This window comes from Corvus kubaryi, unplaced genomic scaffold (genome assembly GCF_017639235.1).
Source record: "Corvus kubaryi isolate FWS band 111438036 unplaced genomic scaffold, C.kubaryi_AGA036_p1.0 37357, whole genome shotgun sequence".
In the NCBI taxonomy this organism is placed as follows: Eukaryota; Metazoa; Chordata; class Aves; order Passeriformes; family Corvidae; genus Corvus; species Corvus kubaryi.
In genome coordinates this window covers 8843718-8859899 of record NW_024581117.1, presented here as the reverse complement: position 1 = coordinate 8859899, position 16182 = coordinate 8843718, and the positions used below count along the sequence as shown (strand labels likewise).

Below are 16182 nucleotides of genomic sequence, written 5' to 3'. Positions count from 1 at the left end.
TTTAAACTGAAATAAGGCAGGTTTAGGTTAGATATTAAGAAGAAATTTTTTACTGTGAGGATGGTGAGGTACTGGAACAGGCTGCCCAGAGAAGTTGTGGATGCAACATCCCTGGAAGTCTTCAAGTCCAGGTTGGATGGGAATTTGAGCAACCTGGTTTAGTGCAAGGTGTCCCCATGGTAGAGGAGCAGGCAGGGGGCAGGAAGTTGGAACTAGATGACGTCCAAGTTCCCTTCCAACACAAAGCATTCTGCAATGTTACTATTCTATTCTATGAAATCAGTCTAAAAAGCCTGTATAACCTATTTTTAACTCATAAAAGAAACCCTGATTGTACAAGATTGTATGTTTTAACATTACTAATATGTGGGTGATGGAAAGTAAATGTGTCAGATGAACATTCTTGATTGCCATCAGTCTATACAGCTTATCTTGTATCAAATTTATCTCCATTGTGCTAAAGGTAAGAGAAGTTAAGACTAATAAAACAAATTCTCTTCTCATTAAGACAAGACAATACATTTTACAAGACTTCAAATGTTGAATCTCAAGTGCTCTATTGAGTTACTAAATGTTTGCTTCCAAACCAAGATATTGGCTTTGTTAGTGCCAACATCATCCTAACACTTGTGATTTGATAGCAAGCTCAGTAATCTGGGAACCTGTTTCCCTCCTCCCTTCTATATATTTGTGCTTCCTGCTTAGATCAAGTGGTTGTATGCTAACAGCCACTATAAAAGTAGCAGTTCAAGTACATTTTACCATCCCAGAAAGCTGTAACACAGGATGGTTAGTCTAAAAAACACCAAGGATGAAGTGCAAGGCCATTTGCACTGAGAAGTTGCCAAATGGAACCATATGCAAAATGGCAAGAAGTACCAGAACTACAACTCTTATCCAGCTTGATATGTTTTCTGAAAGGGGAGAGTACCAATTATAGTCTTCAGCATAAATAACACACTTTAAAAACTACCAATAAAGGGATTTGCCAATTTAAAAGTTAGTTGTTGATTGTACAAAGAACGAGCCATATACTTCTCACTCTTTGCCTCCTTGTTCTCCTCAGGAGTCCATTACCTTTCACAAAGAAAATTTTAGCTATCAAACTTGTCCATAAATTTTGCCGCTGAGTGTGAAACCATCCAGTTAGCATATACACTATCATTTGCATATCTTGAAAACACAGAGTTAGTGCCATCGAATCTTGTGAGTGGAACGGGGCTCTCCTCAGGCCAGTTCGGGTATGACATGCCTAAAAATGAAAACAGATAATTTTTTCTGCACTGAAGAACCATAACTTCATGTGCAGACAGTAAGGCCCTTGGCAAAACTCCCTTCAATACTTTAAGCCAGTCCACTGGATTTTGTCCCAAATCAATTCATATAAATGATGTTTTGAAATCCCTGAAGCACAAATTCTGATGCAGACAAAAACCCTGGATAAATTAAAGTGCTTACTCGATAAAAAATTGTGTGCGTGCATGCACACGTGCATAATAAAAAGCGAAGAATTGTTCTTCTCATAAGCCTCCAACTTTCCATAATTTTATATTTTAACAATCATGTAGCAATATATTGCTTTGCAAGAGGAAGTTCTTGCTGTACAGGAAATGCTCCAAGAATTAATAAACATATTTGGGACAGGATCCAAAGTCCATTTCAATGATAGAGTATTTCCATTTACTTAAATGGGCGCTTTTCCTTTGGCTTCAGTGAGGTTCTGGGGACACTTTCACACCCTCACCAGGGATCCCCTCCTTAATTTCAGAAAATCCCAGGAGCACAACTGAGTAAAGTCCAACAAAGTGCTGAGCACTCCTGTCTTGGTTCAGCATTTAAAGTTGCATTTCAGGCCTGTAATTATTTGCATTGATTCCAGTAACTCTTTCTGTGTTTAGGCATAAGTGATCACCAAAATGGATGCAGAGTGCTTAGCACTATGTTGATTCAGCTGTGCAAGCACAGAACCATAGCAGGGTTGAGAGTTTCAAAAACAAGAAATCTGATTCTGTTGCTTATTAAGCATTCAGCATCTGCCATCAACCTTGTGGCAACTTTTTACTTTTACTTCATTCTTTTAACAATCTGACCACTACGTGCCCCAAAATCAACATGAGTTGAGAAAACCTAATAAAGAAAATAATAGCTAAGGTATAGATCAAAAATAGACCCAAAGCCATGTATTAATGGCAACTTTAAAAAGAAAAGATCCAACTTTTCAAAAGTCATACTGCTTGAAGAATGAAAAAAGTATCTGTGATGTTAGTATCTAAAACCATGTAGAATATTTAATCAGAAGACAAAATATAGGAGTTTTGGCAAGAACCATTTTTACTGTCCATCTCACCATCACAATATGAAAGCATATGTTCTTTTAAAAACACTTGCTACATCATTCAGTCGAAGTTTAGTACTAACATGTTCATAACAAATCAAAGGACGTGAAAACAGCTGAGTGTATTTTCAAAATGTCCACTGTTAATTAAGTTTTCAAAGGATTTTACATGTCAGTTTAGTCTGTATATAATATTTATATACAGTATTTCTACCTTCTGTATATAATAATCTGTTTTCATCCTATGATACATTAAATACATTTCAGCTTATAGATCCAAAATGTACTAATAGCAGCTGAAATTTAGACATCCTTCTTAATAAATGAAAAATGTTGCAGATGAGTCCTATCGTTGAGTTATGACAAAAAACAGTATTTTAAAAAAAAAAGTCTATTGCTTAAATTAGAGGTGCAGAATCTAACATATTTTAAATGTTGTAGCCTCCCCCAACAGTATAGTTGAATTAGATACTCATTAGCATTTTATATTTCCCCTGAGAATACTTCCCTGATCTTTTTTTTTTGCTTTTACTGTATGATATCTAGTCATTTTACTTATTTTCACATCCTTTTAAAAATGTTTATTTTAGACACAGCTGCAAAATGACTAAAGGATGATCCTGATGCAAACTTTGACATTTACCAAAAGAAAAAACAAACAAACAAACAAACAAAAAAAACCCCAAAAGAAGCTTCCAAGCAAATTTTGATTGGCTTCATTCAGACAAGAAACACTGTAATGGAGTTACAGAGTCTGAGAACAGTGCAGAAGAAAAATCAACTTTTTTTGTGTGTTGCTAGAATCTAGTAAATGCATGTGAAATTCTACCATAGAGTTTGTTTTCAATCCATGTGGAAGGGAGGGTTCGAGGGAGGGGAGCATTATTACAGTCCACGAGAGGTGTCTCCTCTTCTGAGAGCCCATCATCGTACAGTAAGGAATCGGAAGGTGTGGAAGCTGCAAGGTCTAAGTAGTCCTGGGAAATGAATGCACAAAAAGCTGTGTTAATGCACGTGGCAGTGTTGCTGTTTGAGTATAAAGGATAAACGTGCACCTGCTTTCTTTACAACAAGGAACTGCAGACCCACTGCATTTATCTTTCTCTGGAACCTCTGGCCCCTGAGGAGGCTCTGCTTTCCAGCAGCCACAGCAGCTCTGGAAGCATCTGATTTGCCTGAACACTGTCCCTGCTAGAGACATATGAATACTTTCCCTACTTAATTCTGCACATTAGCTAAACACCCAAGAAACTGAAGAGCTGTCCTGACTGATTTGTTTGACCTTCAGCTTCTGGTATGCCTGATCCATGTGTATGCCTGAAATATATCTATGGAAATACATATGCATGCTTAAAGGACAAGGTATTCACATCTCATAATCATTTTACAAAAGCTATTACATAATGATGCATAAAATAACTATGTAAATATTGCCAAAGAAAGCTTCTGTTGCTGTTCTAAAACTAAGTATTTAGGTCACCGATAAGAATTCATTGGTTTATTTTATGTTGCTGAATTGCTTTGATGCAAAAAAAAATGAATGTGAAGCATTTTCAACTAATTTAAAATGCAGTTTTTGCTTTCAAAATGGTTTTACTTTGGAAATTCACTGAAACATTTTAGCTTTTTATTTTTAAAAGATAAAATTACCCAATTTTATAAATGGAAAAACCTTTGGAATTTTTCATTCAGAAAGGAGAGAAGAAAAATTACTAACTTGTCAAGCTCTATTTTGGATTGGTTTTGTTTTAATTATGATGATAATTTCAGAAAGGCCTGCCAGCCCCTCTGTTACAAGTCTGTCCCTGGACATGCATACCTGTTGCATACAGATTCTCAGCTGCTGTAAGTCAGTGGCTGACACGTCAGAGTGATTTAATGTACAGCCCTAGACAGACCGTTCACTTTCCCATTTTTAATTGAGAATTTATTTTTACATTCACACTCTGAACACAATTGTTCCCATTTGTTGATTAGCCCAACGTAAATGCCACCACATTCTCAAATCCAATAATATCAGTTGCTGTTATTTCCTCTGTTTTTCATTGCTAACTTCCCCCTTCCCGTAATTAGTATATTAAAAAAAAAATTAAGATTTTATGTGCAAGTAGGTATGTCTACATTTTATAAATAATGCAGCTTGGGCTTATATCTTTAGACCTCAGCATCCATTCATTCAAAGCAACTCTATACAGGATTATAATAGTTTTACAGTAACTTGGAGTGGTGGAATCATACAGCTTTCAGACCCCTGATTGCATGAAGTACTACATTCTTCTAGTTCTGGCTCTCTAAGGTTATTTATTCAGGAGTGGAACTCAGGAGTAACTTTTCACAGTAATTTTTAAATTACTACTATTATTTAAAGAAAATAGACGGGTTAAGGATAATCCACCCACATTTTGGGCTGATGTCACCAAAGCCATTATAACAGGCAGTACTGATTTCAAAAAGCTGGATGCATGTGGAAGGAACTAGATACGTAAATACTTCAAGATTTGATGAAAAATAAGTTACTTTGCTTTAAAATAAAATTAAAAAGTAATGATTTCTCTACATTTGAACACAGATGACCACAAAATCTTTCAAAATCAAAGCTTTCCACACTTACCCTACTCTTCACCATCATTTTCTCCAGTTCCTTGCTGATCTCAGTAAATGTTGGTCTTTTATCAGGTTCTTGCTTCCAGCAGCGCAACATGAGGTTGTACCTAGGACCCGTCACAGGGTGAAAAAAGCCCAAAACTGTTAGAAAAGAGTCATGCTTCTGCTCTAATGATTTCTAGCACTGAAGTTAACTGTGGCACAAAGGCCATCCACAAGTACATCAATCTCTGCTGTGAGTTCTGTGAAATGTTCCCTGGAATTAACAACTGACACTCACAACAATGGGCTTTTATTTTAAAGAGTCTTCATGAGTTTAAATGATGATGCACTTGGCTGTCCTTGAAGGACTGTAGTCTTAGGTTTCTTTCTTTATTTTCACTTTCTTAAGAGACCACCTCAAGTGTAGGGCAGCATGCCAGACTTCTAATTACTTTGTTTGTATATGACACTGAAGAAATTTGTATATCAACCTGAAAAACTCTGTTGTTACACCAGAAAGTAGAATTTTGTTCTTCATTTGTTCAAACTCTTAAGTTTCCATGAACTTTTCTTCGAAGTGAAGCCTAGCCTAAGACTATTTGCAGAAACTAATGTTCTTTTGAGTACTTCTATTACTGTTAGTTTGATTAAACCTATATTTATTCTGTCTTTAACTGCTTTCTATAGCATAGAGCGTGGAAAGGAAAGGGAACAGAATTAAAGTTTTATAAGTTGAGTGACTATCAGACAGACATTGGCAAGTTCTGGAAGTGTAACTCTCCAGCCTGTGCCATTCATGCTGTTTTTCTAGCTCAGGTGTTCTCAGGACTGAGTGATCTGCCCACACAAGTGCTCTAATAGTGGAAATAGTGGGCTATGAGAACTTACAGAAAGCTATTGAAAAGCACTGCATTTTATGCCTTCATCCATGATCTCTCTCTTACTTGACTGGGTATAGGAGAGAATGCAATTTAAGAAAAATGGTCCTTAAAGTGGGCTTTCACAGGCTGTCAAAAAAACTTCTGAGTAAAACAGAAAAACATCTGAAAAAAGTCAGAAAACCATGTTTTAGCTTCAATTAAAAAAATCCCAGAAACTCAGATGTGGTCAGCTTGCCATAATTATAAATGACATAACATGTTTGAGGAATGAGTATTCCCCACTGAGATGAAACAAAGAAAAAATTAGTATTATACATTTCTTAGACAATATTTGCCAATCATTCTTGTAAACTTCTACACTGCCCTAAATTTGGAAATACTTAATGTTTTGTTCTGTATGTTAAAGAAAAAGGTTTATTATTTATACTATTATTTATTTAAAGCTTTTTTCTCAGCCCAGATGTGGCCAAAGCATCCTTCCAACTGAAAATCAGTCAAAAGAGTGGCCACAGTGATTAAAGCCTGGGAACTTTCAAAAAACCACAACCACGATCAAATCTGCAGGCTGAACATAAAATCACGCCTCATCTCCAAATGCCATGGAAGATCACAGACAGAAGATATTTTACATTGACTGTGTTTTAATAAATCAGACAACACATTATGAACTGTCTCCAAAGCCATGGGCTTATCAAGTCACAGAAAATTTTCATCTTTTAGGGTGTAGATTTCTGGGCCAAGGTATCATTTTTCCTCTGGAATGCTGTGACAACAGACAATGACTGTGGATCGAATATCTGTCTCATTTGCAGAAAGTACTAAGACATTTTCTTGAGTATTTCAGCTACCACTGTGTTTTATGGAATTTTCCTCCTTCCCCCACCCTCATAAGTTTTGAATGTGCAAACTCTTGTAATTGTTTGGCAAGCATGTTATTCAATACCCTACAAATGGTTTGGATATAGCTGTAGGCATTCTGTGGGCAACTTTTTCCCCTCTTTACTGTTCACTAATTTAATGACATTCTTTAAAGCACTACATATTTTGACTATATCTCTAAGATACACAGAATAGTATTTATGAGGTATTTATTTAAACCTTTTTTTCAAGTGTCTTTATTAATGTTTTATGAATCTAATCAGATCAAGAGTTACTTACATTTCTTCACTGCAGTTTTCTGGTCTCTCCATTCTATAGCCTGTTTTTAGGAGGTTAAAGAGTCTTTCAGGAGCAATACCTGGGTAAGGATTGCCTCCCAAAGTAACAATCTCCCATAGCAGAACTCCAAATGACCATCTGAAAAAAAAAAAAAGAGCTTTTATGTAGAGCAGTAGGTTTCAGGAGCTTAGTGTGGCATTTACACAACAGATCTCCTCCTAGTATTTTCAGAACCCAACAAAATTCAAGACACCTCAAAACCAGAGGGGCTGTACAGATGCAAGCAGGGCCATCCTTGTTCCCAAATACTGCTCATTGAAAAGGTTAGCAACCAAACAGTAGAGAAAACAGACAGCCCTTTTTTATCCATTGACAAAAGTTAACTATATCCTGGGAAGGTCCATCTTCTCTAGACAGCAGAAAGAGAAAGTCCTTCCTCTGGTGGCCCAGCCCAAAGGCTTGTTCCTCTTCTGCACGGTGCTCCTGCAGCAGTCTAACCTCCCTAATTAGCCCTTGTATTCAGAAATAACTCTCTAAATTAGATTTACACAATTACCACAAGACTTGTTCACTGTCTCGACCGTGAGACAACACAATGTGTTTATTTTAATCATAAAGTAACACCTTTGATATCAGCTGGTCTGTTGGGCCATTTCAGTGATTCAGGACTTAATTTTCTTCTTAGAGTTCATGAAAGAAGAGGAAAGAATTTCCTCTGGAAATACCAAATGCCTAAAAATGAAGTTAGACATAGAACAGAAGAAACCATTTTCTGAACTGAACAGAAGAAATAGTGAATTTTTAAACCTACTTTACTGCTGAGCTCTAACAAAAAGATCTTGCGCAATGGGTTAGAAATATTTAGAAAAATTAGTCCATTTCTGGAGAGCATGCCAGGAGAAAAGAGGCAAAAATGTTTTTCTTTTCTTCGTGAAAGGCTTTTCGAGACACAAAGAAGCTACAAATCGCTCTGAATCTGCTCAACTGACAACTGACAAAATCTGGATGTTCGAAAGGAAGGAAGCCAGCCAACACTGGGGCTGCTCAATGGGATGCATCTGGAAGCAAAATTGCATACAATTTATGGAAAATGCTAGCTTTGGGCAATTTCTCTGTAAACCCCATTTTTAAGAAAATTTTAGGATGTGTTAGACACCTACTGCCAAAACAAACAGCCGTGTCTAATTCCCTATGAAAATTCCATCTCAAAATGTTAGCCAAATACCTCACCTCCTGTCTGACTCCATTCCACCTGTGCTTCTCACGTTTTAAAGAACAATGTTAACCCCAAAAAATACGGCAATAAAACTTCCAAAATGGTCAGAAAAGTCAAAGTGACTCTCACACAGTCCCAAGTGGTATGCTGCCATTCTTCTCCCTAATGCCTAATTCACTGAATTAATTTTTAATCACTCTGCACATTCTTGAAAGCTTATGAATATTTATAGCATTTTCATACACTTTATTAATATTTCTCCTCATACCCTTTTTGAAGCCAATTATGCTCTGCCATCAGGTTATAATTCTGTCCATGATTAATTCAAATAAACTTTGGAGCATGGCAGGTTTTATTTTTAAAATCCACTTCTGCTCAAGAGAAATTTTACAGAATATGGAAGGAGATCAGATGAACAATTTCTTAATGGAAGTTGTTTAGTAAGTGAACATATTAGAAGAGAATGCTGTAGAGTGCTGCAGTACTTTCAGATTGTTATACAAATTAAGTACTATGGGAGGAGAAATGAAAAATTTCCCACTGTGTTATGTTTAATGCCGAATAAAAATATGATCACAAAAAGCCAGGAAAGAAAAGTATGTGAAGAGGAAGATAGTAGGTTAGCTTTCCACTGGTGTCATCGACCTCTGAAGCAAAAATGGGTTTTTGTAAATGCTGGCAAGTGGTACTGCTATTAAGCTCTGCTAACCACTAACTATACAGAACAGCTTGAGAAGGAAGAGGGTGGAAAACAGAAACACAGAACATCAGAAAAAAGAGCATATTGGAATGGTTGCTGAGTAATGTGTTCACCTAAAATACAACTGCATCACCACAAACAACAAAGAATATCCATAAAATAATATTTTCAGAGTGCAATTATCTAAAAATATCAATCAATGCTGCAAAAGAAGTACTTCATTGATCAGTCTGCTGCTGCTGAAATGTCATCGTGGAACCTGGTGCTGGAGAGGATTTGCTCTGCAACTCTGTGTGTGTGTGTGCATGTCTCAGTTCTGCTCTGCAGAAACCTGGCTAAACTAGGAGCTGCTACACAGCATCTTAGATGATTTCCCATACAATGACACAGCAAAGGTGACCCAGCAGTGAGTCAAAGGCACCGTGTAAACACAGCAGACACCTGGACCCCTTCTGGCACTGCATGGAGCACACGTGCACAGCACAGTGCCGGGCTCCTGAGGCATCTCCAGGAAAGCTGCTCAATCAGCACAGCTCGACATGGAGATCCTAAGGCAGCCCTGGGGAGCAGGGAAGCTACACAGCCCCAGCACACTGTGTTGCCCAGGGCTTTGAGCTTGCTTGCTTGATGCCAGCTGGGCAATCTCTGCATGGTGTTGGATGCCACGGAGAAGAAACAGGCTCCTGGGCTTACTTAATAGCAGTCCATCAGGAAAACGAAATGGGAGGAATGCTATTGGATCCAGATGATCAATCAGCAATCAAAGAAGAGGCAGTTACATGACAACACAACCTGTTCTGACCCCAAACCATAGTGACAAAACTGTTTTGAAGAAAATGAAGAAATTAAAAATATGCTAAGAAGTTTTTAAAGGAATTTAAATGATTCTCTGGGAAAAGTAACTTTAAAGAAGCAAGTCAGCACAACGGGTGCTCTGAGGAGGATAAAAAGGGACCCAGAAAAACCTGTAAGCTGACCTAAATAAAAGTGACATTCTCTCAAGAATTATCCCTATTTTTTTCTTTTCTTACTCCAGTGGAAAATACTTTGGAAATTCATTTTGTAAGGAATTTCCAAGCCATGCAAAATATTTTATTTCACTAGAACTGCTCTGACCTGCAGAGTAAAAAGCGAAGGGTAATAATTTTAGAAGTACAAATCTAAAGGTGCGTATTTCGACATACTGCTATTATCAAAGTGTTTTTCCTCTTGAAGTGCCATGCCACCCAAATCGGCATTTTACTCCATTTGAGTGCAACAAAAACATTACTTTAGTCAGATGCTCTCTTTCAAGGCAAACTTAGAAGGTATCAAGATGCTACCTATTAGAAAATCAGGCCTAAGTACTGTGGCTTTTACAGTCCTTTGGAGGTTTTTCTCCTAAATAAATAATCCTTAGTGTCTGCCTGGTGACTAGTCACAAGCATTGTTCACCCTAGAGAGAAAGAAATGAAAGTATCTGATCCTGAATTAAAAATGTGTCTACAAACTCTCCTCTGCCTGGCTCCATGCTTATCAGACATGGGAACAGCTTAGCTGTGGTTGCTTTGCCTCCTCTTCATCACATGTGGAGGTTACAGCATATCCATCTTCAGGGTCTCCGTTTCCCTAATCATGAAAATGAGCTTGTATCTTGGCACTGAAACTGGATTGAGCTGACTGGCATTAAATTTAACTGGAGTTCTGTCATTGATTTCAATAGGAGAGAGGTGAGGCATAAAATTCCCCTTCCTTTCTTTCACTGCATCCCTCACCCATCACCCAGTATTACAGGCAAGTGATGAACAGCACTGAGAAGTTCAGGTATCACCATTATCTGTAGCAACCTCTACTAACTTGTGCCTATATATTCAAAGTCAATCATGTCAAATGAACAGATCCAACCCTTGCTGATTTCAACAGGAATTACAAATACCTCTGATAATCTTTTATTCAGATTTAATTCAACAGCAAAATTCTTAGGTATCACTGCCAGTTGATGGTGCCACCCAAGACTTCCTTCATGTTTCTTTCCAAGAGTAACAGCTTTGACTCCTACATACCTTGCTGTGCTTCCTCCCCCAGCTCCGTAAACAAGCACACAAGCCAGAAAGTATTCAAGAATTTACACTTACACATCACTTTGTGTGGTGTAGATATGGTCAAATAGGGACTCTATGGCCATCCATTTCACAGGGATTCGACCCTAGAAGGTAAAAAAGCAGTAATGGTCAGAAAATTAAATTTCCAAGTGAGAAAACAAGGTATTTTTCTTCAAAATGATAAAACACAGTCTATCCATACTACAGCATTTGCCAATGGGCTTAATGATTTGGCATTTCATATGAAAAACAGTGAGGAGAATAACTGTAAGAGTTTTTAAAATCACTCATTCATGTCTTTTCACACACTTCAGCAATCTAATTATGTTCAATAAGCGGCGGTCACCAGTTTAAGTTAATTCAACTCTTAACAAAGAACTTTGAAAATGTGCAAATGCAAAAACTATGAGGAATGATGGTTAAAGAGGAAGAGCTATCTCATTTTTTCCAGGGATGATGCATAAATGGAAGCACCTGGATGTTACAGTTACCTCTGGTTTCAGAACTGAACCTGGACAGGGATATTTGGTTACTAGTTTCTAAATGGAATCTGTAAGTTGCTCTTTTCACTGGAAGAAATTCCCTGAGAAAATCTGAGAAAACCACCCCAAATATTAATGAAAACCTAGATTTGCAAAATTTCCAAGATATTTCATAACCTTCACAATATGACTAGCATTCATATGCCTTACTTCTCATTCTCATTAAATTCATATATATCTATGCAAAAACTATTTCAGTTGGATTTGACACTTGTTCTTCCTACTCAAATTCCTCTTTTCCCTGCTTCCCCATGCAAGCAGACAGATGCTTGTTAGGCTCTGAATAATACTACAGTGACAAGTGTCTCAGAAGTAAAGAGCAAATATCTGCTCAGTACATCATGCCCCACCAAATGAAACTAAACTGATGAAACTAAACTGCCGAACTGCCTCTATGTAAATGCATTACTCTTAAAATACGGAGCACCTGGTATAAATAATGTAAAAACACATCCATCAGAAGATAGCCAAATGAACATGGCAATGCCCTTTTAGGTAAGATCATGTCTTCTAGAAGTTTTTTTTTTTCTTATTTTGACTTATGAAACATTCACACAAAACGGCCTTTAAAAACAGGGAAAGCTGAACTAAAAATTCACAGTATTTATGGAAATCTTCTCATAAAATTTTAAGATTTTCACACGCAAAAAAATTCTTGAGAGTTGGCAACTCTTTCATATTAAGCCATAGAGGGAACTGAACCACCACTGCTCGTTTGACAAAGTCAGCGGGAAGCTGTGGTCATGAACATCACAGTCTAGCCCAGGAGTGACTTGTGGAAGTTCTGCTGGTGTCAGCGACAGGTGGATGCGAACAGGCAGAAAGGATTTACCTTGCTGTATTTGACAGGAGCTGTCAAAAGAATAAATAACCAGCAAGCCTTACCCTCCTAGTCTCGAAGTTATAATGCTCAAGCATTTCTCTTTTCTTTACTGTAGGAAAGCAGTAACATAATAACTGGCCTTTGCATCAAATTTACTCTCACAGTCCTGCAGGTGAAACATTACCCTGTGCTGTCTCCTGCCATGAGCACTGTGAGAAGACAGGACTGTCCAGGCACCCAACAATAATTTACTGTTGCAGGAGAAAGACAACTGCTTTAAATAACCTCCAGCAGATATCATGAGCTCCTCAACTACCCTGACCTGTAATGTACCACTTTAATTTAGCATCTTTCATACATTTAGAAGTATTTACAAGAGGGCTTTGCTTCAGGTCTTCTGCATATAAGAGATCATTCCTGAAATTAGGAACTTGATATAAATTGTCTATACCTTTTTCAACTCCTTGGTACTTTTAGTTCATATTTTTAATTATAAATAGAAAGAGAGAAAAAAGATGGGGTTTTTTGTTTGTGTTTTCATGTAGTTTGATGAAGAACTGGATAAATAAGGAGTGGAATGAGAGGACTGAATAAACAAAGAGTGGAAGAGGTAATAGTTACTTAAAGACAATCTATATTTTACGTATATATATGGATTGCTATCCCACTGATTAATCTCATAATTTTGCTTCATTGTCATTTTTATTTCCTCAAAATATTTAAGTAAATAAAAATAGCAATTATCCTTTTCAGCCATGCTCAAGTCCCACAGTATAAATTCATTTTCTTGATTAGGCAATAATTTCAACTACTGCTTTTAATGTGCACTGTACCTTGCTCCTCTTTACATACGAATCTTCCTCATATACATCACGTGAGAGGCCAAAATCAGAAATCTTCATTTTGCGCCCTTCTGCCACCAACACATTCCTGGCTGCTAAATCCCGATGCACAAGCTTTTGGAAGGAAACAACAGGAGTGTTTATGCTTCTTGTGGAGGAACCAGCTGCTCCACATCTACCACATGCTGAGATCACCACTGCCCTGCCCTACCTTCATCTCTGCAAGGTACTGCATCCCTCGGGATATCTGCCATGCAAACGATATCAGGTCTCCCATTGTTAAGGCTCTCTCATCAGGGTTATCCAAGTAACTGGAATTTCTGTTGCCATCACTGCCCACGTAGCTCGGGCCTACTTTTCGACTTTCCCTGAGGAAACTGCGCAAGGAGCCGTATTTGGCGTATTCCACAATTAAATACAGTGGGCCTGAAATAAACACACAGGTCAGTAAACAATTAATAGATAACCATTTTAGAGGGGCTTTTTAAACAAGTCTCTCTTCTAATCAGCACATTGTTTTCAACAGTTGGAGGCTCCAAACACCTCTGCCCTTTATGTAAAAAGCACTGAGTCAGCCATGAAATAAGAACATTTTTAGCTTAGATCCTCTATGCGAAGAGAATGAATTTCAAGTTAAATCAAAGCACAATGCTGCCTCTTGCCTATATTCCCTCATCTAGATAATCTGAGACCAAAAAACCAGATGACCTTCACACAAATAGGATCTGTGAAACAGCCTAACTTAGAGAAACTTTAAAATAAAAATAATCTTCTTGAGCTTGTGATACTGAGCTCAAATCATCTGCTAATTCCAGCACTGTGTTTAAGGTGCCTTTTGAGAGCACTTAGAAACATTCTGGCATTACAAACCATTAATTTCTCCTCCCCATTAACCACATGAATAATACCTTCTCAGTGCTGTCATGCTAAATACATTTGTCTGCTGTATCAAAGCCCTCCTACCTCATACGCTAATGAATTAACTTGATATTTATTAAAAGCCTGTGACTCAGAAACATTTCACTTCCTTTGGGATGAAAAAACACATTGCACTGAAAAGAAAAAAAAAATAACCCGCCCCACTGGTTCATTACCTTACTAAGACTCAGAGATGACTCACTCCTGAATTATATTCTGTCTACAACTAAAAGAGACAATTGCAACAGAACTGGGTGGGCAAAGAAGGCAGGCCTTTGCCCGAGGTTGCAGAATCCATACTGTGATTTTAGGCTGCACAACTGCAGATGCAAAAGGAAGAGAATGTTGCCATGCCACTTTATTTAAAATGAGCAATTCCTGTACACAACAAAATTTGCTTCACTGGGAATTTATAATACATGCGTCTGCAGATTTTTCCCCTTGAAATATACCTGTTGATGATTGTGGCTTTTAGAAATCATTTCATAACAACAGGGAGACAACAGTTTCATGAGAGTGGAGGAAAACTGCGTATCAACCTAACTATCCAGCTATATCTGTATATGCGTGTAGTTACCTTTTTGCATTGTTTTAGCATAAATAATAATAATAACGAAAACTAAATTAAACTTGAAATATACCTCATATTTGAAAACACTTACTGATTCTTAACATAATATACAAATATATATTGATTGGAAGGGAATTTGTAGGAGACTTGTTAATTTAAAATAGCTTCAGAATCAAAATGTGCATTGAAGAAAACCACAGGAAGAATGCTTAGTTACACTGAATTAGTATTTCCCCTTCCTTTCAAATACCGTTTTTTTAGATATCCCTCTTTTTTCAGCCAACAGCAAATTCAAAAGGTGCTCAGCAATTATTAAGCAGTTGTTGAAATCCATCAACTAACTGAATTTTATTTCCTTTCTTGATGGTTTTATCTTAATAATGAGCTTTTAATATTTACCATCTTGACTGCAGGCTCCATAAAGTTTGATGACATGAGGATGGTTGACTTGTTTCAAAAGGTTGAACTCTGACAGGAGATCTCGCAGCTCACTCTGGGAAGCATTTTCTGCAGAAAGTGACCAAACACAATTTTGGTTAGCAAAGCATCCCTCAAGAGTTCTCTGTGTACCGTCTGAAGTATGACATCTACCATCTCTCCTGGCGTTAACAAGAGGCTGGAAAACTCCATACTTCCCCACAGGAGAGAAATTTTCCCATCTCCAGTGTCCTGCAGTCATTCACATCAGAACCAAGTGAACGTGACTGCTGCTGCTCTGGCTTGGTAGCAGCCTGCTCCAAGCATTGCTCTGCCCTGATACAAATGACTACAGAACAAGGACGTCAGGCAAGAATCAGGACCAGAGTCTGTAATGTCTTAAAGATGCCATGAAATTATTACAGGCCTTTTCTATTGTTCTAAAGCAACTTCCTAAGGTGAATCAGTGCAATAAGAGCTTCAGAAGCATATGAAAGCCAAGATGTCACGTTGATCAAACAAAAAAAGACTCACTCCTTGTCCTGAATACATTTTCCAACAGAGTAAAAATCCACTAATCTGCTGGTCTACTCTTGTAGCATTCATCCATATTTAGAGTTCAGAAGCTAAATGTACAGTTCAGACTGATTTTTACTGGAGGACATGTATGCAGACTTCACTGATGCCAGTGAGAATCATGTGGCAACATATGGCCCCTAGAGGCTTTCTTAGCCTTTCAAGTGTTTTGTCTTTTTGCAGAATACTTCAGACTGACAAGCTTCCTCTTTGAGTGCACTGGGCCTTGAAGGAGATCCCTAGTCATAAAGACACCACAGGTCAGAGATAACCCTTCTTCTTCCTCATCCTTAATCTGACACAGAACCGGCCTGGACAGCTCTTCCAGTGTAATTACTGGGCATTGACAAGGATGTGTTCATCCTGACTTAAGGATAATAAAAACAAGTTTGCCTTCTACTCTTTGGTACTATACTGTATGGTTTTTTCATAAAGGCTGTGAGCACCAAAGGATTTATTTGCCTATTCACGTGAGACCAGTTTGCCCTGGTTAAGAAAATTGTTATTCTGTTCTACTGTATGTTTGTATCTGCCTG

General features: G+C 37.7%; 1 protein-coding gene across 1 annotated transcript in view; it reads right to left on the bottom strand.

Annotated features, from left to right (window-relative positions):
* Positions 1–331: 331 nt before the first annotated feature.
* Positions 332–16182, bottom strand: part of RET (ret proto-oncogene) — a 76804-nt gene continuing 60953 nt past the window's right edge. The window contains exons 13-20 of the mRNA XM_042033647.1: positions 15053–15160; positions 13376–13590; positions 13156–13278; positions 10991–11061; positions 6961–7098; positions 4947–5046; positions 3165–3312; positions 332–1252 (exon numbers count right to left, since the gene is read on the bottom strand). Coding sequence (XP_041889581.1) covers positions 1095–1252; positions 3165–3312; positions 4947–5046; positions 6961–7098; positions 10991–11061; positions 13156–13278; positions 13376–13590; positions 15053–15160 — 1061 coding nt within the window. The 3' untranslated portion in view covers positions 332–1094. The remainder of the gene's footprint in view (positions 1253–3164; positions 3313–4946; positions 5047–6960; positions 7099–10990; positions 11062–13155; positions 13279–13375; positions 13591–15052; positions 15161–16182) is intronic.